This window comes from Hippocampus zosterae, chromosome 18, assembly GCF_025434085.1.
Source record: "Hippocampus zosterae strain Florida chromosome 18, ASM2543408v3, whole genome shotgun sequence".
In the NCBI taxonomy this organism is placed as follows: Eukaryota; Metazoa; Chordata; class Actinopteri; order Syngnathiformes; family Syngnathidae; genus Hippocampus; species Hippocampus zosterae.
The window spans coordinates 16,661,062-16,682,629 of NC_067468.1; the positions used below are offsets into that span (position 1 = coordinate 16,661,062).

A 21,568-nucleotide genomic window follows, 5' to 3' on the forward strand; every position below is an offset into this window, starting at 1 on the left:
GTCCACATGCAATATTTTCAATACTCTATTTATTTACAAGATCGCTGACCGTGTTGGGGACGACGAAGCTTTTGTGCAAGATTAGGCGTTTATTTGTACGCTCATTGGACACCTCATTCGGAATTGATGCACAATGTGAAAATCAGGAGGAACGGAGTCACTACGACAACACGTTTACTGCAAATAAGACTGACAAATTAGACACCACTGAGGTGGAGACCATTGAGCTGTTTTTCTTTTTTTAAATATACTGTATATTAGTATACTTGAGGTTTTTCTGGCGCCTCGGTTAAGGTCGCCCCGTCACTTGCAGCTGGCCGAAGGACGTGATGACATGGTAGTGCGCCGCTTCTTCTTCTGTCAGTTCAATGTTACCCGGCCGCACCACCACCACCGCGTTGACGCCGGCGTCCTCCGCAGCTTTGGCCTCTGCAATCACACACACCGGTGGTTAGATTTGCTCCAGTTTCTATATGACGACGTGTAGCTTGTGTAACGCTGACGTTTATGATTGAGTTTAAAACAGAACGCCGCGCTCCACTAAATCAATGTTTGGTTTTTTTTTCCAGCTCTGAGGAGAAATGCGGTCGCGCTTCACTGTGTAAATTAGTCCGACAAAACCCGTTCCTAAATATGTCCCCTAGCTGCATTGTTCAAACAATTCTAGAAGAAAAAGATTGGGCAGTACCGCGGGTGACATCCGTCAGGAAGGTGATTTCCCCTGGCGGACAGCCGATCCTCTCTGCGATTCTTTCGTAGCTTTTGGCGTCCACCTTGGCGCCGACGGCTGTGTCAAAGTGACCGTCAAATAACTGAGGAAGGAGAAAACACCGCTCAAACTAACACACCAAGGTAGACGAGAACAAACGTAAGTAACTTTCTACGTATGTGACGAAAAGTAAGTCAAGTATCCTTGAAAATTGCCCCAAAATGTCCGGTTCAAAACAAAGTGGCACTTTTCATTCAATCGTGGCTTCAGAGGTCATTTTTGTGGGCCCACTCAGGATGACGTGCCTCGCAACATGAAACAGACCTTAAGGAATTTTCCAAAAGTTCCAGGGGGGTGCTTGAAAACAAAACTCACATCTAAAACATCGCCCTCTACCGAGTGTGCGAAGAGGAGTTTTTGGGCTTCCACGCTGCCCGACGAGTAGATGAAGACCTTGAGGCCGTGCCCTCGCCACCTTCGGATGGATTGCGTCACATCCTGGTAGATCCTGTGTACATATGCATCGCAAACATTTGGAACTTTCCGGACAAGTAGAAACAACCAACAAAGTAAAAACGAACAGCAAAACCAGGATTGAATTGTGATCTCACTGAAACGAGAACAAAACCCAAAAACAGACTATTATAAAGTTACGTGTTGGTTGCCGCCATCATGGTCTCCAGGAATTGCGTTGAGGTGACAAGCTTCACTTTGATAAAAGTCAGTCACCGACGAGTTGAGGAGCCCACTTACTCGCCTCTGATTGTGCCCGACGAGTACGCCGCTCGCCACATGTGACCCTGGAGCCGCTTGAGCGCCGTGGACTTGCGGTCGGCGGCCATCTGCCACAGCACGTCGTCCACCACCTCCCGGATGGCCTTCTCCTCATCCGTGTGCACCGTCTGGTCCACGGCGTGGACGGGACGCGCCCGGTTCTGCCTCGTGTCCTCTTCGATCTGTCACAGGAGTTGCCATAACATGTGACAAACCTTTTCAAAGGAAAGCTCCCCCCCCCCTTTTGATGGGATAATGCATTAAATGACCTGTTTTTTGAGAAGATGAACATCCTGTTTGCACTCATCTTCCTCCCAGTGATCTGACAGATAATCTTCAAGATGCTCCCGTATGTATGGAAACAGAATATCCTGCAGTCAAAAGTGCAAATGAAAAATAAAACTGCAACTTTTCCGATGAGAGAGTCAACTCAATGAATCTTACGGCGCAACCGAATCGTTGGCATTGATGCTAAGTCAGGCGCATTTACACTGTTTATTCCTATGTTGATTAATGTGCACCCTCCCAGTGAAATAAATTTAAAAATGCTGTTTCAGTTAACGACCGTCAGTGAACCTACACATCTGAGATTTTATTACAAAGAAATAGTTTGATCAACACAAAACGTTATTGCTGCCTGCCTGCAGCGAGCAGATGTTCAGGGCTACTTAATAATATGATCGCTTGCTGTAGTTTATTAAAACCTACCTTTACAAAGGTGATTGGAGTGGTTGTGCCCTCGATATCCAGCAAAAGAGCAGTGGTGCAAGCGGGAATCGCCACAGTGGCCATTAATGTTGATTTATTTATTTCTTATGTATTACAGTTTAGCTAAGGTTTTAGCGTAATTAGCTTCTCCGAGCCGGTAGATCGGCGTGTATGTGACGTTCGCCGGTTGTCCAAAGCTCGCGAATCTATTGGAAATGTGCTAAAAAGGCTTTTTTAAATTGTTGTTCTTTTACGTTCTCGATTGGTTTTTATATTTAATTTGCTAGCGTGACTATCATGGTTGCGCGACAAAGCGTGAGCTAGAGCCTGCAGCAATGTCCATCAAGTCCACGACATGGTAATAGCGCCTCCCTTCCAGCTGGTGGCGCTGCGCTATATCGCGTTTCGTCACCGAGGCGAGCGCAGTTTGAGCGAAGAAGACGTGGGCGAAGAAGGAGAACCGCCGCCAAGTAAATAAACGACAAACATTACCAGTTAAAACGTATTATATCAACATTTCGTGTAACCCGCGGCCAAGCTGAAGTACATGCTCCAATTTCAGAGGCTAACTCTCCAGCTAGCCTCGCGGTGAGCCTCCGGAATTTTAGCTAGCCTATAGCCTAGCTTCTCCTTACTGACGCAACCCCAGCGACAAATAAGAACTACGCTAAGAACGAGGGAAAGGAGGAACAAACATGTCGGAAGACTGCGAGTTCAGTGAAGACGTGGGCATCATGAGGATGGAGGAGGACGGGGAGGCTTACACCGACGACCCCATGACGGCCGCGGCGGCCGTCGACAGCGGCCTGACTGAGGGCGAGGCCGACGGGGCGAGGATCGACGCCAGTAAAAATGAGGAGGATGAAGGGTAAGACTTTAATGTTTTAAATATGTATCAACGGCTAGAACAAGTGGGATTCAAGCGCCGCGTGCCTGCTCCTCGTCAAGTAATGTTGCCAAAATATTGTACGGTGAATTCGATTAAACGTTCCACCTCCCGCTCAATTGTACTAAATGGTGTTCGTGCTCTTTCCTGACCCGCTAAATCGCCTTTTAAAGCCATTTGTTTTGTCTGAATTTTGACTTGTATGCTCTAAGTGTAGTAGCAGTGGTACCACAACATGCTCGATACCGCCGAGGTCCACTAGAAGAATAGCACTTTCCGTAGCGTAACAAGGAGAGGCAGAGAAGGTCCCCAATCACGCACCATTCATAGTTGTAACATTCAGAGCATCTGTTGTTGTACCGTGAATGTTAAAGTAGCAGCTGTTTGACGATGTCTAACAATTACAATAATTTGCATTATGGTGTTGTGAAATCCTTTTTTGGTTTGTCAGTTATATATAAACTTGACACCTGGGAATGACAAATAAACACCATGAAGCCAGCGAGCTTTGCGTCTCATTTGGAGAACGGTGCAAGCGAGTTGTCCGCTTTTCATTTCTTCAAAGACATGTTAGATAGCCTCCCATTTCTTGACGGTGAGAGGGTGGGAATCGACCGTGGGATTTTATTGTTGGTGTTTTTTTTAAACACCAGTATAGCAGCTGTTTCACTGAGAAGAATGATTGCAGCACGTTCACTAGGTTGTATACCTCATGGCGTGCCCTGTGTATGTATAAAAGTTACATCTCAGTAATGGTCACATTGCCAATAGGAAGGTGTTTGTCGGCGGCCTCAGCTGGGACACGACCAAGAAGGACCTGAAAGACTACTTCTCCAAGTTTGGGGAAGTTATCGACTGCACTCTGAAACTGGACCCCATGACGGGCCGCTCAAGGGGATTCGGATTTGTCCTCTTCAAGGAGGCCGCAAGTGTTGACAAGGTACATGGCGGCATTGTTTGAAAAGCCGTTGGAGCATTTGGCTCGATACCCTTGATGTTCCAAGGAAGATTCGTGGGCTTCTGTGTTATTTGTTCTCATGAGTAATGAGCGCGACTTTTGCATTTATTTGATATCCTTGATATCCAGCTTAAGGTCTATTGTCTCGTCCTGTTTGTTCTTTGTCCCCAGTAGTACGACAGTTCAGCTGACTAGCAGGACAACGGTCCTTTTTCCCTTTCGTGCTACTTTTGGCCCAATAGTAGGACCTTAAGCTGCATATCAAGGGTATTGAAATAAATGCACCAAAGGCATCTGAGCGGGTTCCCCGCCATCCTTGCCTGTAACTACACGTTGGGCCCCGTGGGATTACTAATGCTCCAGGACCCGTCGGACGTGCAACTTCATCAGGATTGTTTTCATCTCGACTGGATGGATGATTTCATTGCCCAGGTCACTGCGCAGAAGGAGCATAAACTCAACGGGAAGGTCATTGACCCCAAAAAAGCCAAGGCCATGAAGAGCAAGGAGCCGGTCAAGAAGATCTTTGTGGGCGGCCTCTCTCCAGACACTCCCGAGGAAAAAGTCCGAGAGTACTTTGCCACCTTTGGAGAGGTCGATATCCCGTGCCAGGCCTCCTTTTTTTTCTTTTTAATTGTTAATCGAACAGGAATCATACTTCCATTGAATCCCATCAGGTGGAGGCCGTCGAGCTTCCCATGGAGAGCAAAACCAACAAAAGGAGAGGCTTCTGCTTCATCACGTTCAAGGAGGAAGAACCGGTTAAGACCATCATGGAGAAGAAGTACCACAACATTGGGCTGAGTAAGGTAATGCCTTTCTCCGTAAGTCGCCGTCACCCGCGGCGGGACAAGAAAAAAAAAAGATATTTGGGGACTGTGGTGTGTGTGCAGTGTGAAGTGAAGGTGGCCATGTCCAAGGAGCAGTACCAGCAGCAGCAGTACTGGGGAGGCAGAGGAGGTTACTCGCCCAGGTCTCGAGGCAGGGGAGGCGGTGAGTCCTTGCCTGAAAAAGGCATTTGGGGAAAAATACGTCCACGTTGTACCCCCGCGCTAGTTTCACGAGCACGCCGATCAACGGTCGCGAGCGTGTCGCCGAGGCCGTTAAGTGATCCGAGGATGTGATCGTAGGTGGCGGTCCCAACTGGAACCAGGGTTACGGCAACTACTGGAATCACGGCTACAGCAACTACGGCTACGGCAATCAAGGCTACGGCGGATACGGCAACTACGATTACTCTGGTTACGGCAACTATTACGGATACGGTGGCGACAGTAGTAAGTCCATGTGTGAAGATCTCTGTAGACCCTTTGAACGAACTAGATCATATTTTTATTGAGGGTGGGGGATTGGGGTGGGAGGGTGGGGGGGGGCTCTGTTGGTGGGGGGATATGGATATCCTGATGTATTGTATTGTCTGCTACAATACAGTATCGATACACCCGCATCAAATATCAATATTGTCACTGTCACTCTTGTCAATCTTTAATGTCAACACTGCATCTAAACATGTTTTATTAACATTGTGAGTGTATTTTTGGTTTTATTTTCTTTTATTTTTTTTTGTACCTAATATGGAAGGACAGTTTTGATGGGATTTCCCTTCTTCTTTCTTCTTATACAGGTGCATCTCAATAAATTAGAATATTGCCATTTATTTCAGTAGTTCAATTTCAAACTCAAAAATGGTTTCAACATTTTTCAACAGAAATTCTTTTCACGAGGCAAATTCCTACATAATTTCTATATTAACAAAATCATTTTGGATTGTGTCATTCTAATTTCTTGAGATGGTGTATTTTGTTTTTGTTTTTTTTTTAGCTGTAAGCTACAATCATCAAAATTATATAAAAAAAAGAAAATAAAATCCTGAAATATTACACTCTGTGTGTAGTGAATCAATGAGTTTCGCTTTTTGAATTGAACTGGTGAAATCAATGGACTTTCCCACTTAGTGAGATGCACCTGTATAATGTTTGGTCGAGCGGATAACACCATCGTAAATAGTGCGAAAATAGTTCATCGTAATCCTGCTATGACACCCACCATTGGTCTGTCTGCCGTGGTCTTCCGTGTTTATTGACGACAGCATTTCACCTTTTTTTATTTAAATCTTGGGGGGGGGGAAAAAAACGTCACACTCAAATCATTGTCACACCACAGCGCTGCTGACGTTTGCGTTCACAATACGGAATTCAACTTGACTTTGCCACTAATGTGTTTTTGACACGCTAATGTGACATCGCCGACTACTGGCCTGGCATGCACATTACAGTGTTTAGTTTTTGTTTAGTTTGTTTTTTTTTCCCGCAAGGTTGATTGTTGAGTTGATTGTCCTGCAGCGTTTCATCATTTCGATGCTGACTTCATAGGCCAGTGGTGGGCAAAATATGGCCCCCTCCATTCTAGTCGCAGTTGATTATAAATCATAAAATAAAACATGAGTGAGATGCTATTTAACGGTGTAAGATGGCAATATATTAATTAAAATAATTTAAAATGTTCACGCTATATCATGAAGCACTGGTCACCACTTTTTTTTTAATATCAGAGATGCAGGTAAACTCCCCCCCCCCCCCCAAAAAAATTCTCTAGCATATCAGGTTTGCATTGCGATAATTTGTAATATATTGACTAATCTTCATGAATTAAGTACCAATGCCTGCAAGAATTCTCGCCCTATTTGTGAGTATGCTGTGAAAAACATTGTATCCTGTGTTAGCACCGTGTTACATTATATATATATTTTTATTTTTTTCTCTCTCATCTTCGGTGCGTTTTAAAAACAAAACGCGTCCACCAGAATTTGCCCACGCCCGTCACGGAGCCTCTCGTGCTGCTTTGGGTTGGATTACGTCACGATACGTGTCCCTTTTTAATTTTTTTGCCAAGTCTGTAATGCGCCGCTTCGGATTTGCGGCATTCGTCTGGGACGGCAACGGTTGCAAAGGGGCCTGGCCAGTGAGTATTGCGTATTAAATGACACACTTGTTGGATGGATTGCCCGTTTGGAACTCAAGTGGGTTCACACTGCAGAAGTTGCTTTCTTATTCGTCAGTTTGCACTCCTCGCAAAACGGGGACATTATGTGACGTTTGGGGTGAAAATTCAACATGAAGTAGACGGGACCTTCGATGTTGATCCTAAAATTTCACTCGAAAGCCAATTTAGGGGTCGGACTGGAGATGATAGCGTTATGCTCGATGATTCTACCGAGTGTCCCATGGAGTAATTGGATAGATTAAAAAATAAATAAAATCATCTTCATTATTCAACGACAAAATCTGCATGCGAGGGGGGGGGGGGACTTGAATTTGTTAAATATGTGGCAATTTGGAACAGTTTTTGCTTCTTGTTTTGGTTTTACTCTTGTTATTATTGTTTTGTGGTTTTGTGCCCTCATCTGTAGATGAGCCGGTGGGCTACGGCAAGTCCCCGCGGCGCGCCATTCACAGCAACAGTTACCGACCGTACTAAAGCGCTCGGGGTCGCCTCAAAGGACACGAGTAGGTATGTCCGCTCCAACGCCCGCACTTCCCGTAAGATGTAAAAAAAAAAAAAAAAAGTAGTCCTGTTGATTTAACTGTTTGATAATATTATGTTGTCATTGATATTTTCCTTTTGGTAACGTAGAGGCTACACGGGGGCGATTATTTTAACACCTGCAGCCTCCTTTGCACCTTGTTTGTTTTGGTCTCTTCTTTTTTTTTAACTGTAACGTTAACAGGTAAACCACTACTACTACTACTACTACTACTACTGCAGTAATGGATGTACAGTTCACGGAAAATCGAAAGAAAAAAAAACAAAGAGGAAGTATGTTGTCTTTCCTAACTCTGACATACCTTGTTTGTACCTGCCAGCGGAGCTTCCTTGCAGGCCATGAGCTGACTCCAGATACTCTCAGGGCCCGCTCAATGCGGACCGGGTACGAGACGCATACGCTCTCGCTTGCTGCCGTTTGGTATGGTCTCACAACATCCTGTATATCAACTCAAAATGAAAACGACAAAACCAAAAAAAAAAAAAAAATGGGATACGAGGTTGCCATTTTTTTCCTCCAATTTTGCTTCATCTCGTTTTTGAGTTGTTTGAGAAAGATGTACAGTGGTGCCTCGAGATACGAGTGACGGCGCAGACGATTGGCCGATTTTCCGTTTCAAAAAAGAAAAAAAAGGCGGTTTTGAGCTGTTTGCCACTCCCACATGACATTGATTTCCAAAAGAAACATAAAAGAGAACCACATACATTCAGCTTTGGTGAACTATGTTTAGCTTCATGCTAACAAACAGGCTAAAATACCCCTGTCGAACTTGCATGTGTGTGTGGTGACATCATCTTTCAACCAATGGAAAGTTGACCACAGTGGTGGAGCAACACATGTAGACGGATAATATCATGATACAATACCTGTATCATGATATTATCTTTACCCTCAATCCTCCAAATGCAATTATCTGGGGGGGTCCACTGTATCCGTATTTTCATATTCTACCGGACCCAGGAGGTCATGTGGCATGCACCGGGAGCAGCACAATATCAATTGAATTGAAGGGAAAAAAAAGTGGCAGAAACGATTTCGATGTCACTGTTAACGACTGCGCATTATAAAGCGCTAAAGTTTGCAAAAAGACATTGCAAAAATGTGCGTTGTTTTTTTTTTTTTTCTTTTGGTTGGCCGGGGTGTCCGGAATGTACTTTGACGATCCGAGCATGGTCAAGGAATGAATGAAACCCGTTATCTCGAGGCGCCGCTGTATGTGGTTAAATTTCCGTCATTTGTTTTTTACAGGCCCCCCACCACAAGTAATGATTATTTGGAATTAAGTATTTGCTCTCCAAAGGGTACTACGGCCAAGCAGTTGTTAATCTTTCTGCACTCCTGATGCTTTTGTCTCTTGTCCATGAGCTAACAGCTTCTCTGGACGCCGCCATTGTGTTGGGGGATCACGTTTGCTTTCTTCGACATGTCTTCTCCTCTGTATAACTGACTTTCTGGAACTTTTCTGTAAAAGTAGACGTATCCAATGTAAAGCCACGAGAATCGCAAGCATCATTTGCACGCAGTGTTTCCCTTTTGGATTTTTTTTTTGTTTTTTTGTAATGACCAATTTTTCTTCTAGTCGTCCTCAAGATTGCTTTTCTATTTAAGGTGTTTTAATGTTAATATATCGTCATATTACGTCTATTGACTTTTTGGCACACGGGGGATTCCTGTTGGGTGGCGCTGTGCGCCGGCTCTGACGTGTGCGCGTCTTTTCTCAGGTGCGGCGGGGCAAGAGGACGGTGGCTGACGGGCGGCGGAGAGGCCACCGAGCGCTCGTTGCCGATCGTAAGAAAAGAAAAAAAAAAAAACAAACTGAAGAGCCCATATTTACTCTTTATTTTCTGGAGTGTTCCGTGAATCTGACACTTTTTTTCCCCCCGCCCCTGGTTTGATTTTTGCCTGCATTTAAGGGGAGTTTTAGCCCCTTTATCCGTTTTTTTTTAAGGCTTTATGATTAGGTCGACACTTATTTACAAATGCAGATGCACATTTATCACATTCTATTAGCCCTATACAACATTGGTATATATACACACACAAAATGTATTCAATGTAAGCGTGAGGAAACAATAAAATGATTATTTTTGTGGGGGTGGGGGAGTGTGATGCCAACCATTTCTATGAGCATTTATTCCATATCCAGCTTGAAGTCCATGGACTAGTCTACGCTTTGTCCTTCGTGTCCTTAACTAACAAGTGCAGCCAGAGAGCATCGTAGTACGTGGTTTTTGGAATTCTGTCTTACTTGTGGCTTTTTGGGAGGGGGGGGGGCAAGGAGGCTGCTCGCATGTGGGCCCTGCTTGCTCGTTGGGCCTTGCAGTGTTACAAGCACAGACGTGGACTAGTTTGGTCTGATGACATACTTTTGTAGGCTGGACATGGTCCCCAAAGAAATCACCAGTGAGAGGCAGTGTTGAATCGTTAGCTTGTAAGACTGTCGTACTAGTAATTAGAGCGCCCCCGCCCCCAAAAAAATGTAATAATAATCAAATGGATTTTCCTTTTCAAAGTGATTCAGAAATCGATTCTTTTAATATGCCCCCGCCACTCCCCCCAATCAATTCATGTGACTTCTCCCGTCCCACCAGATCCCATCAAAACAAGCTTAAAGGCCCGTGTCTAAAAGTTTTGGCTCGTTTGCGAGACGGTCAGGAATGGCTTTTGACGATGTGTTTTGACACTTGATTTGCGCTGAGAGTGCAAATGATTGCAGTGTATTGTTTTGATCAGCTCATGTTCAATAAAAGGTCCGATTAATGTAACCGCATTGGCTTCCATTCTTAATGTCACTATTCAGATTAGTACCGTATTCTTTTTTGGAACTCATGCACCGAGTTAGAGGAAGACGTTTGCACTTCTTTTACGTTCATCTTTGTTCCAGTCGGCCTCACCGGGCTTTCGCCATTTACGTGTGCCGGAAGGAAGTGTTTTCACTTGTTTTGCTGAATGCAGAAGTCGGTTGCGCGTGTACCTTACTCGTGAGGAACCCCCCCCCCCCCCCCAAAAAAAACCCCGGCATACACGTACATGGACCTTCAGCTGCATACGCAGGCGTCTTTGATTAAATTGCTCAATTCTTCTCAAACAGGCTTCCCCTCGTTGCCTTTCAATTCATCCAAAATGGCCGCGTGCAGCGATTAGATGACTTTGGTGGAAGCCAAGATGATGAGGATGAGGACGATCAGCACGATCACGCCAATGATGACCAGCATTTTGATGTTTCTCCACCAGTACTTCCTGGCCACCCGCGTGGAGGTTCTCTGGAAGGAGTCGGCCTGCAAACGGCAACGTCAATGTCATCAAAATGGCCGCCCGCATTTCGGGCCCCTTTAGCTACACCAAAGCACAGCGAGTAGTTTGACTTTTGCCACGTCGCTTTTGAATTTCCCAACAATGGTCTGTTATTCTCCCGCAGCCAAAAGAACGTCCTGCGAGGAGGCTCTTTTGGGGAGTTCCAGAAACGTTTGGGGCGGTGTCGACAATAGCGTCCCATCGCGCTCCCACAGAAAACAATCCTGCCCCAGTGCCCGGCCATAGTGAGATAAGTCCTGCTCCCGGTGAAAACGACTCCGGTCCTGCTCCAGCTCAGCACCTACGCGCTCTACCACTGCTCCCGTCTTGGAGGTCAGCTTACATTAAAAACTAAGCGGGATCTTCTTTTGCCCCACATGAAAAAGCCCAAAACTGAATTCGGACGCAGTACATGCAACGTGAGCGCAATGATCAAAATTCATATGGGAGACATGCGCGCTCCAGGCAAGTCGATTTCCCCCCGAAAGAACTCGCCTGACGCCAAATGTCCAAAACTCACAGAGGCCTGCAGGTCTCCGGTCTTGCCGATCAAGTCGTCCAGCCGGTCTCCTCGCTCCAAAACCTTGTCGATGTTGTCCTTCAGAATGACCTTCACCTCGTTCACTTGACCTTGCACGTGCTCCAGCTTAGAAGCGGAGCCGGACGACGGGACGTTCGGGTCAGCCTGTGGGGGGGGGGGGGGTCCACAAAAGCTAATTAACAGGTTTTCTAATTAACTGGCTTTATAATTAACTAGTTTCTAATTAACTAACTGGCTTTCAAAAACATCACAGACTATTGAGTCAAAGTCGAACCTGGTTTGTTTTCACTTTGAAGAAACCTAACACTGGTTTCCAAAGACAATTTAGTCTCGTATCTAATCTCGTTTTTCCGTCGACCTTAAGGACCAGCATTCTTCAATGTATCTTTCCAAATCCGCTCAAGATTTGGCCTTTGACGACTTCAACCAAAGTCCAAGCTTAGCTGTCCTTTTGCTCTTTCATTTTGTACAAATCTTGGACACAATCATTACTTTGGCACCAGAGCAAGGACCCAAACGTGGCCGAGAATCCTCGTTTACAGCAGCGTCCGCAGTCAGGCTTTCATGAAGCAAAAAGACACCAATCGTGATGCTCGTATTAGGAGCAAACAAACGAAACAAAAACGATTCAGATATATTTTTTAAATAACATCTGGACAATTCAAATGAATGAGTCGCGCTTGTGTCTTGGTAAACATCAACAGCTTAGAAACCGGCGATGTCGTCTTCAAGGATAACGTAGATGGTTACAAGGAAGCATGTGCATTTTTGAAAAATACTGCATTGAATTGCCTTAAAAAGTTTGCCCTTCGTAAACACCCGAGACAATTTAGCGACGGGCCACCACCAGCTGCGGCCTCCATTGACCGAGCGCTGGGATTTTCCCCAAAACACCAAAGGCGTGTTTTTAGTGAGCCTAACCCGTTTGTTGTAAAACAAATGTAAAAATAGTCAGTCTAATGAATACCGTTTTTGATCATATTAAAGACAAAGTCCGCGTACCCGCTCGGGCCCTCTTCCTCACTGCAATAGAGCGACTTAATGCTATTTTCAGAAACATGAACGAGTTGGATGTCTGTATTGGCAGTAGCAAAGAAAGTATACTTTTTGACACAAGCAGACAATTTAAGAGTCTTCAAATACCTGAATAGGTCTATTTTTTTTTAGGGTGGGGGTATTGAAGGCAATTTCCTAGACCTTGCATACTAACCCGGAACCTTCTTGTTTTTATCAGCGTCAACTTTACGGCATGATTAAGTCAAGAGTGTCTTCACACTTCCTGCTTCACAACGGTACAGCGTTGGGCTTTTGCGTCAATCTAATCCATCGGTGAACGGCACAAGCTAAAAGAAAACTCATAACTTCTCCCGCAGCTGGGCGTCATCTCAGCCACCGAGCCTCGACCCTGTCCAAACACTCGCAGGAAAGGAAAAGGGCCAGAAAGAAGAAGGGGCGAGGGGGGGAAGTGGAACAAAAATAACTGAGCACTCACCATCGTGACGCCACTTGCGGGTTAATATCCAAAACTAAAATTGGCAAGCAGTGATCTTTGCTGCTTCTTGTGACTCGACTGCTGAGGGTTGCACCTCCGCTGCGTTACTCATTAACTCCTGCCCGCCTCAATCAAAGTCTCACTGGCTTGACAACAGCTGCCACTGGCGCGGGCCCAGAAGCCATCTCTGCACTTTCATTTCCTCCTTTGGAAAGCAAAAAAAAGACACAACAGGGGTTTGTGTGTGTGTGTGAGAGAGAGAGAGAGAGACTGGCTCTGGGTCAATGCGGAAGGCACATGTAAGCTCAAAAGGTCACTCGAGAATCGTCAGCCGTGAAGCGCAGTCAGCTGATGGCGTCATTTGGTTTCCTCATTCTCGCGTCTGGCAACTTAATTGCATCGACGTGCGGCATGATGTCCAAATGTGCCAAAGTTAAGACAACTGGACGCTTCTTGTTTGTTGAATTTGTTTTTGTGTTCCAAATACTTTGACATTGTCCATCCATCCATTCATTTTACGATCCACTTCTCTTCACAAGAGTCGCGGGGCGTGCTAAAGCCTATCCCGGGTGTCTTTGGACAGCAGGCGGGGGACACCCTCCCCAGCCAATCCCAGGGCACTACTTTGACTTGGTACATATGCTGTTTGGGTCACTGGGTGGTTTTCTTCGAATTATTTCCTGTAATTGTGGATACTACTGCGTTGACTTTGGTTAGTGAAAAGACTAAAGCGCGCGTTTGGACTTCAGGGTGTCCCCCGCCTACCGCCCAAAGTCAGCTGGGAGAGGCTCCAGCACGTCCGCGACCCTCGTGAGGATAAAGCGGGGCTCGGATGGATGGATTGGGATCGCAGCGTCCTTGCCATTAATGCCCATTACCGCTCGGGGGCGATGTCGTACGAAACCAAACCCGGGTCACAGGAAGCGGCGTCACTATCGTACAACTCTAGCTAAACACTCTCACCTCAAAAATACAATCAAGCGATAGATTAATTAGTTTTACGTGTAGAGAATGTACAAGGGTACTGAAAAAGTCCATTTGGCGTTTGTTGATTTGGAAGGAAACAAAGGGGAAAGTTTGCTCCAATGACAACGCGCGACTTAGACGGCTGCTCCTGTATCGGGCCCGGTGATTGGCCGAAGCGGAAAAGAGGCTGTCGTCCACTCGCGACCAAGTCTACTGGAAAACTTGCGAGATTTTTTTTTTGGACATGCTCTCGTGAATGTTCTTTCCCTCGGCTCGCGTCGAGTGGTTAGGATTACATATCAAAGTGGAGACGCCGCTGATGAAAATCCGCTTCCAGAGGCGTCGAGGAATCCGGATATCGGTGTTAAATGCGACTCCGGAGGACACTAGTTGCCTTCCTCCCGTTGAAGTAAAGTGAAGCTCAACTGTAACTAACCCGAGCGCCACCATGCAGGGAAATGTTGGCGTCTACGCGGTGAAGAGGAGGAAAAAGCCCATTCAGAAGAAGTACGTGCTCAAATCCGCACTCTTTACACTTGCGTAGTCACTCGTTGACTTCTAACAAGTGTTTTCTGTCGACGTCGTCCATCAACAAGTCAGCTACGTCATCGTGCCACAGTTATTGTAACGTTGGCGTCATAACCACAATGTGGTCAGCTTTGTCCGTGTTTCGCAATAAGGCACACGGGGTGCCTCCCTCTCCCAAAATAAAAAAAAATCAGGACAATGAAGAAGGAAAGATATTGTTTATGAAATAAATTATATCAAAAACCTACTGGACATAACCCTGTTTTTCTATTTTACAGGGGAGGGAGGGGGGCATTAGGGAGTTTCCCAAACCCTGACGTGTCATTGCAGTCTCCGATGGGTTTTCATTGCGGTCGTTGATAGGGACCAGCATCAGTCGTGTCTCTCGCCCCCCTTTAGCTAACTAAAGGAGGTAATTGCCCGTTGATGCCATTACCTGGTGCCAAATCACTAGTTTTGTCAGCACGAAGGCCCTCAACTCCAACTTGGTTCCTTGTCACCAAGATTTTGGCAAAGCAATACAGTACTTTGGTTGAAATGAAAGCTCCTCAACTCCAATGCGGGTATCTGGCAAAGCACCATTGTAATCTAAGTGGAACTCCTCACCTCAGTTCAACACAAATTCCTTGGTACTAAGAGAGTGGTTAAGCACTACTTTTGTCAAAGTCTCCGCTCATTCGACAAAGTTCCCTAGCACCAAGGCGGTGCCAAAGCTTTACTTTTGTCCACATGAATGCCTCCAACTCGCGTCAACGTTGCTCCTTGGCACAAAGGTGGTGGCAAAGGACTTCTCGTGTTACTCTGGTTTAAACACAAAAGCCGCCCTTTTTTCAGTGAATAGCGACGGCTATAGGGAAGATGCGTGTATAGTTTTACTCTTTCCACGTGTTACGAACACATTCAAACACACTCACTGGCAGATCTTCTCTTTTTGGCACTACACTGAAGGCACACAGTTCTTAATTTGGAGTTGCCTGTCTACATTACTCTAAAAAACAATCCCCCCCACCCCCCAAAAGAAAAAGATTGCTTCAATGACTGCACTAAAGCAGAGGACCACAATATTGCACTGTAATTTAGAGTGGCGCTGACTCTGTCATTAAATATCCTGGTTCATCTTTCCATGTGGGAGGAAGGACGATGTGTGCTTTTGCTCTCACTGAACCCCTCGCGTTGTTGTCGTTGTCGTTGTTGTCCAGTGCCGCGCCTCCGCCCGTGAAGACCAATCCGTCCAAGCGGCATCGGGACCGCCTCAATGTGGAGCTGGAGCGGCTGACCGGCCTGCTGCCGTTCTCAGAGGAGATCCGCAACCGTCTGGACAAGCTGTCGGTGCTGCGGCTCAGCGTGGGATACCTCAAAGTCAAGAGTTACTTCCACAGTAGGTTGGGCGTGGCGTCTCACGCTCCAGCGCTTTCCAACTTATTCCAGCCTGATAAGAGCTTTTTGTCATTTCCCACATGGGATCGAGAAAGCGCCAATCTGGACGCCGTTTGCGCCTGAAGCCGCGCGAGCGCTTCTTTTCCGTCCGACGCGATGTTTCGTGAGCGATCTGCTGAGCTTACCGCAAATGCGAAGACGAGAAAACAAACGTGGTCACGGAGTACCCGCGAATGGTGTTTTTTTATTTTTGTTGTCTATTTTTTTAGATTGACATTCATTCGTTCCTATATCACCCGCCCCCCCCTCACCATTTAAAGCCCCCCCGCCCCACTAAATTTGCCCTCCTGTCCTTCTCTCAACTGTACGGTAATTCTTCATTGATTTTTCGAGTCATTCTTTTGTGTTTAGTCAAAGCAGGCCCTTTGCAAGCATCTGCTTTTACTTTGGAAAACACCAGAAACTGAATCCGTTTCAAAAATGCTGCCGAGGACGTTAGTCCCTTTTGTGTGATGTTCTTTAATCGTTGCATCGTTTTTTTTAAAAATCGATAAACAAACTAAACCATAATTGGATCATCGACAGAAAAATGCAAATCAAATTTTATCCGATTGTGTTTGGTTAAATGATGTCATCATTGAGAGAATAATCGATTGTAAAGTTCTTCGATTAGTTGATTAGTCAAAACCCCGCTCGCGACGTGCACCGTCTCGAATTGAAAGAGGCTCCCGGTAGCAGGAGCGCACATGCGGTCAAGTTTTTGCATCGAGAGCTTAACTGAGAACGCCTTTTTGCCGTGGCGGAACAGGGCGGCGCTCCACGAATTATGGAAGCACTTGCTTGGAGTGGGGGTGGACGTCGGCTCGCCGTCTGGGACGAATCGGTGGAAGCCCTGAAAGTTGAACTGGGCAGTTGGAAGCCCCCCCCCCGAGCGGGCTCCTGCTAACAACAACAAACGGGAGGATTCTTGCGCTCACGTGACGCCCGCTTCTCGAGATGAGCGGCCGATCAGGCGGGTTTGTTTTGAAAAGCCAGGCGCAGCGAGTGGGAGGAGGAAGGGGGGGGAGGGGGGAGGAAGCTGCCTTGCGTGCCATACAGTCATTACCGTAAGGGAAAAGGAGTCATTGTTGAACCGACGGGAGATTAGATTAACCCTCAAAGAGGTCCTTTCCTTGAAGCAGCCAGAACGGCAAAAACATCCCTCAGCTTCTCTGCAACTACTCGAATACTTTTTTTGCTCATTCGAGGGGCCTCAGTCGAGGCGGCGTTTACCCACGACGTGTTGAAAGCGACATGACATTGACTGCAAGTCGCAGAGCCCTTTAAGCACCCACGACGAGTCCAAAAATCCGTCCGACTAATCCGATGCGGGCGGCGCGGCGGACGGCCGCTTCTCACGGCGCAGAGGCGCAGCGTTCCGCCGCCACAAAATCCCTTTCAAAGGTCTTCACTTTCTTCGCAGCGCAGCGCAGGAAATGCGCGGGGCTCCGCCCCCCCGACGGCGACGGGCGGTCGGTGTCGCTGGACGGCGTGGGCTTCTCTGAGGGCGAGTTCCTCCTGAAGGTGTGAGGTCGCCGTCGCTACGGGGGGGGGGGGGCGTTCTCTCTCCGCCGCTGTCGGCGCTCATCGGCTTTGCCTCTTGCACAGTCGCTCAACGGCTTCGTCATGGTGGTGACGGGCGACGGCACCATCTTCTACACCTCGCCCACCATCCAGGACTTCCTCGGCTTCCATCAGGTCAGACTCGCCTTCTTGCGCCGGCCGCGCCGCGTCCCTGCGCGGATGGACGGACATTTGTGTCCGGTTGTCCTTCTCAGTCCGACATGGTGCAGCAGAGCGTCTTTGACCTGGTCCACATCGACGACAGAGAATTGTTCAACTGCCAGCTGAAGCTCGGCGTCCACCTGGGCGAGACCGCGGCGGACGCCCGTAAGTTGGAAGGATGACGACGACGACGATGATGATGACGATGACGACATTTTCGCTGCTCTGCCGTAAAAGTGACACAGAGCAGCTCGTTGAGTCTCCAGCCTCCGGAGAAGCCCTTCTTCCTGGAGAGGAGCTTCTGCTGTCGCCTGCGCTGCCTTCTGGACAACACCTCCGGATTCCTGGTGACTGATACACGACTCATCAAAAGTTTGAGGTTCTCGGAATTATGGGAGGAACAAGAAACGGCTCGATAGCTTGCACATTTTCACCGTCTCGACAATGGATGGATTTCCCACGTCCAAAACAGGCCAACGTCTAGTCACTGTGTTGTAACTCTCGTTTTATTTTGAAAGGAAAGACATTTTCCATCCGTGCTGCATGTCCACATTCAGCACATTTGAAAATCAAGTTGTCTCCAATCCAGGCCGCCGCCAAGCCTCAAATGAGCTTTTTTTTTTTTCTTCACGTGGGCGTGACTTTTCCTCCCGCAGGCTTTAAAATTCTCCGGCCATCTGAAGTACCTGCGGGAGGACGGCGGCCCCGAGGGGAATCCTCTGCTGGCCCTGTTCGCCGTGGCCACGCCTCTGCAGCCGCCGCCCGTCATGGAGATCCGCACCAGGACTCTCATTTTCCAGACCAAACACCGGATGGACTTTGCCCCCATGGCCGTGGACACCAGGTAGCGGGGGGGGGGGGGGGGGGGGCGATGCCTCGCATCCGGCGCCGCGCCGACTTACCAGCCGGGGCTGAACAATTTCGTTCGGTCGCCAGCAGCGTGGCGACAAAGTCGAAGTTTGTTATTGTTTTCCGCCATTTTGGAAATTGAATTCCGCACGGGTGCTCTTGTCAGGGGCAAACTGGTGTTGGGTTACTCTGAAACGGAGCTGATCACCCCGGGTTCCGGCTATCAGTTTGTTCACGCCGCCGACATGATGTACTGCGCCGACAACCACCTCAAGAGTACGTTGCCCCCCCCCCCCCCCCCCCCCCCCCGAGACGACGTCCCGACTCGATTTGCGATCTTGATTTGTTCCCTCCTTCTTCCCGCGGCCGCAGTGATCAAGACGGGAGACAGCGGCTTCACTTTCTTCCGGCTGCTCACCAGGACGGCGCAGTGGTTGTGGGTGCAAGCCACCGCCCGCGTGGTCTTCAAAGACGGACGGCCCGACTTCATCATCGCCCGCCAGAAGCCGCTCACGTAAGCCGCCCCCCGCGAATCTGCGGCGCCGTTCTTTGCCTTTTTTTTTTTTTGCATGTTTGCACTGAGGATGGAGAGGAAGAAATGTCATATCGATAGTGCATGTCATGCATCAAGCATATTAGACAAGGAAGATGACCTTTGACCTTGACCTTGACCATTCGCTTTCCCCCAAAAAGGACCAAACTTTTTTTTTTTTTTTAATTTGGAAAATGAAGCTCTCTCTCTCCTTGAAACTTCACGATCACGATCGGGGCCCCGGCCGAGAGATCCCAGATGATTTTCCTCTTGGGATGTGCTTGAATGAAAAATGCCAAACTGCCTCGCAGGAACGAAGAGGGAGAGGAGCACCTCCAGGCGAGAAGACGGCAACTGCCCTTCAACTTAGCCACGGGAGAAGGCGTCCTGTATGACCTTTCCCTGGATGACTTCACCGTCCCGGCCGCGGCCGGCGCCGAGGCAGAAAGTCCTCTGGATCCCAGTTCCCTCTTAGGATCCTTACACCGGCAAGACCGCTCGCTTTATTCCCGGGAGCCCGCCCCCCGCCTCGCCGACTTCTCCCAAGTAGACGAAATCGACCCGGAGCAGCCTCTGGAGCGAGCCTTCTCGGACAGCCGCGCGCTGCTCAGCGTTCCGGGTCAGCTGGAAGAGACGCGCGGCTCTGCGTCGCACCCCGTGCTGGACTCGCTGGAGCGGATCCTGGGAGAGCTGGGTGACGGCGGCCTGGACGATCTGGAGGTGGAGGGACGCGAGCTGAGGGAGTGGGAGAACACGCTGCTCAGGATGAACCAGAACCGGGACTTGGATCACATCCTGGCCAGCGATGTCTTTGCCTATGTGGAGGAGGCCCTGGGATTGAAAACCGCAGGAGGCGAAAGCGCTCTTCAGGCTTCCCCCGACCCTGACAGCTTGTTAGACTTTGGGCCAGAAGTTCTTTCGGGCGTGTTGTTTTCCGGTGCGGAACCCCCTTCTGACTCTCATCTTGGACACTGGCCTACGAGCGACACGCCTTTCCGCCGCGGCGTTCCCTCCCGCTCCTGCCGTTTTGAGACGGCTTGGCGACCTTCAACGGTGACCCCCGACAGCGACCTAGGGGGCGCCCACTCGAATCCCTCCCAACAGGCCGCCTGGCCCCGCCCCCGCACGGACGCAAGCGGCCCACAGTTTTACGGCAGCTGCATGTATGAACACTTGGCCAATTCTGGCCCCGGTCCCCCCCAGGCCCCCCCGTACATGATGGGACTTTCCCACGTCAGCGCTCCGAGCGCAGGCTACGCCCTGCCGCACGAGGTCGGAGAAGCACGGCCCCCCGACGCAGCGGCCCGCCAGACGCAGCTTCCCGCCCTCGGCGAGGCCTGGGAAACGGGAGCGTCCCGACCGGAACGTCACGCTGAAAACGGAGCGTTGGAGTCGACCTTCTTCTGCTGGAACGGTCAAGCCCAGGTGAGTCAAACAAGCGCGCCTAAAACTCAAAGGTGGCAGGAGTCGCGTCGCCGCCTAAAGAAAGATTCAAGAGTTGAAACGGATCCGCTTGTGCACTTTTCCCAGAGGCCCAAAGATCCCCTGAACCCGTACTCCTTCCCGGTGCATCCGCCCGGGATGGTCAGCCTGCCCCGGAACAGCGGCCTCTAGACACCCAGGCGGGCGCAGCTCGCCGCTCGGAATGCCGCCCGGAACGGCGCCACCTCTTGGAGAGGAAAGAAAAGCCGCCTCATTTCAAAGGGACTCCATCTCTGCTGCGTTTTATGCTCCTTTCACAAAGGCCGAGGGATGTCACGAGAAGGCCATCCTATATAATAAGTCATAGCGACGACATATTTGTATAGCCACATTCAAACGTTTCACTCAACTCTTCGGACTCGCTTGTCAAGCGTCGGCGTATATTCAGACATGTACTCATGCAGGTGATCGACGCTATTCAGGCAGCTAAAGGAAGAGAGCAAACGTCGGCGTCAAACGTGATCTCTGCCGACAAGCCTTGTGCTTTATATTCTTGCTTTTCTATTAAACACAACCTCAGTGAATGGAACGAGCGGCCTCGTCGTTCGTCTCTGGCTTTTGCCAATGGAAATGCCGCAGTGGCAACTCGCTACTTGGACCGACACACTTTCGAGTATCTGCTTTTGCCGATGCAAAAGGGGTTAGTAGCAAGTTGATCTTATAAAACAGGACCGTGAAAAATAATATCTAAGAAAATAAAGTTATCTTATCTCCCCGAAACGACCTGCTTTTTCCTCTGGGGGTGCCTACTTTTCCGCTGGCAAAAAGTACCATTTCTAGTACTCTGTAGTACCTACTACTCATCGTGGCAAAAGCAGGTAACATTTCAGGCACTTTAGCAAGTATTTGATAACGAGGACAATGTGTGTCTAGTGTAAGAGGAAATGAAGAGCTTCTGTTTTCGAGTCTGTCCAAACTGCTGGGATGACTCAACTCTACTCTCGGCCTGCCTTCCAACCAGCTCGTTGCTGTGTTTTGGCGCCACCGTGTGGCAGAGGCACGAGAACCTGGTCAACAACTTTTTCATTTATTCAGACCATTTGATTGTCAAACCTACCGGTAAGTTGTAGCCCAACTTGACACGACACGGGGTGCGATAGGCTCCAGCACGCCCTCGGGCCTTCCCGATTAGGTTTCCAGCTAAAAGCCCATTTCAATGTATGC

General features: G+C 48.5%; 4 protein-coding genes across 20 annotated transcripts; 2 read left to right on the top strand and 2 right to left on the bottom strand.

Moving 5' to 3' along the window:
* Positions 1 to 246: 246 nt before the first annotated feature.
* On the bottom strand, positions 247 to 2,555 carry enoph1 (enolase-phosphatase 1). Its single transcript, XM_052051837.1, has 6 exons — positions 2,192 to 2,555; positions 1,753 to 1,854; positions 1,463 to 1,665; positions 1,085 to 1,217; positions 689 to 812; positions 247 to 429 (listed from the first exon to the last, which is right to left on the bottom strand). The coding sequence occupies exons 1-6, from the start codon at positions 2,273 to 2,275 to the stop codon at positions 290 to 292; spliced, it is 786 nt and encodes a 261-aa protein (XP_051907797.1). The 5' UTR covers positions 2,276 to 2,555; the 3' UTR covers positions 247 to 289.
* A 42-nt stretch (positions 2,556 to 2,597) lies between these two features.
* LOC127591586 (heterogeneous nuclear ribonucleoprotein D0-like) lies at positions 2,598 to 10,344 on the top strand. Of its 17 annotated transcripts, none has more exons than XR_007959915.1 (8): positions 2,598 to 3,059; positions 3,849 to 4,017; positions 4,468 to 4,629; positions 4,713 to 5,028; positions 5,166 to 5,312; positions 7,430 to 7,545; positions 7,899 to 7,999; positions 9,301 to 10,344. XR_007959915.1 is itself a non-coding variant. In XM_052051832.1 (8 exons), exons 1-7 carry the CDS (start codon positions 2,887 to 2,889, stop codon positions 7,510 to 7,512), a joined length of 951 nt encoding a protein of 316 aa, XP_051907792.1. In that variant the 5' UTR covers positions 2,601 to 2,886; the 3' UTR covers positions 7,513 to 7,545; positions 7,899 to 10,344. The 17 variants fall into 17 exon arrangements, 11 of the variants coding, with proteins under 11 accessions (XP_051907787.1, XP_051907786.1, XP_051907788.1 ...); XR_007959916.1 differs by having other exon boundaries at positions 7,899 to 7,963; XR_007959917.1 differs by having other exon boundaries at positions 7,430 to 7,541.
* On the bottom strand, positions 9,460 to 14,458 carry si:ch73-234b20.5 (uncharacterized protein LOC449923 homolog). The gene is made up of 4 exons (XM_052051838.1): positions 14,309 to 14,458; positions 12,907 to 13,111; positions 11,394 to 11,558; positions 9,460 to 10,857 (listed from the first exon to the last, which is right to left on the bottom strand). Exons 2-4 carry the CDS (start codon positions 12,907 to 12,909, stop codon positions 10,720 to 10,722), a joined length of 306 nt encoding a protein of 101 aa, XP_051907798.1. The 5' UTR covers positions 12,910 to 13,111; positions 14,309 to 14,458; the 3' UTR covers positions 9,460 to 10,719.
* Positions 14,222 to 20,933, top strand: LOC127591584 (aryl hydrocarbon receptor-like). The gene is made up of 11 exons (XM_052051821.1): positions 14,222 to 14,379; positions 15,600 to 15,778; positions 17,240 to 17,340; positions 17,425 to 17,514; positions 17,595 to 17,706; positions 17,779 to 17,888; positions 18,198 to 18,385; positions 18,557 to 18,666; positions 18,763 to 18,904; positions 19,234 to 20,347; positions 20,453 to 20,933. The coding sequence occupies exons 1-11, from the start codon at positions 14,321 to 14,323 to the stop codon at positions 20,534 to 20,536; spliced, it is 2,289 nt and encodes a 762-aa protein (XP_051907781.1). The 5' UTR covers positions 14,222 to 14,320; the 3' UTR covers positions 20,537 to 20,933.
* Positions 20,934 to 21,568: the final 635 nt, after the last annotated feature.

Coding starts and splice junctions, on each gene's coding strand:
- enoph1 (XM_052051837.1), bottom strand. CDS start 2,275: ATGGCCACTGTGGCGATTCCCGCTTGCACCACTGCTCTTTTGCTGGAT. Junction 1,855..2,191: donor CTCCAATCACCTTTGTAAAG/GTAGGTTTTAAT, acceptor TTTTGACTGCAG/GATATTCTGTTTCCATACAT. Junction 813..1,084: donor TAGAGGGCGATGTTTTAGAT/GTGAGTTTTGTT, acceptor CTCCTTCCTCAG/TTATTTGACGGTCACTTTGA.
- LOC127591586 (XM_052051825.1), top strand. CDS start 2,887: ATGTCGGAAGACTGCGAGTTCAGTGAAGACGTGGGCATCATGAGGATG. Junction 4,018..4,467: donor AGGCCGCAAGTGTTGACAAG/GTACATGGCGGC, acceptor TTCATTGCCCAG/GTCACTGCGCAGAAGGAGCA. Junction 4,630..4,712: donor ACTTTGCCACCTTTGGAGAG/GTCGATATCCCG, acceptor GAATCCCATCAG/GTGGAGGCCGTCGAGCTTCC.
- si:ch73-234b20.5 (XM_052051838.1), bottom strand. Junction 10,858..11,393: donor CCGGAGACCTGCAGGCCTCT/GTGAGTTTTGGA, acceptor TGCCGTTTGCAG/GCCGACTCCTTCCAGAGAAC.
- LOC127591584 (XM_052051821.1), top strand. CDS start 14,321: ATGCAGGGAAATGTTGGCGTCTACGCGGTGAAGAGGAGGAAAAAGCCC. Junction 17,341..17,424: donor AGGGCGAGTTCCTCCTGAAG/GTGTGAGGTCGC, acceptor CCTCTTGCACAG/TCGCTCAACGGCTTCGTCAT. Junction 18,905..19,233: donor GCCCGCCAGAAGCCGCTCAC/GTAAGCCGCCCC, acceptor ACTGCCTCGCAG/GAACGAAGAGGGAGAGGAGC.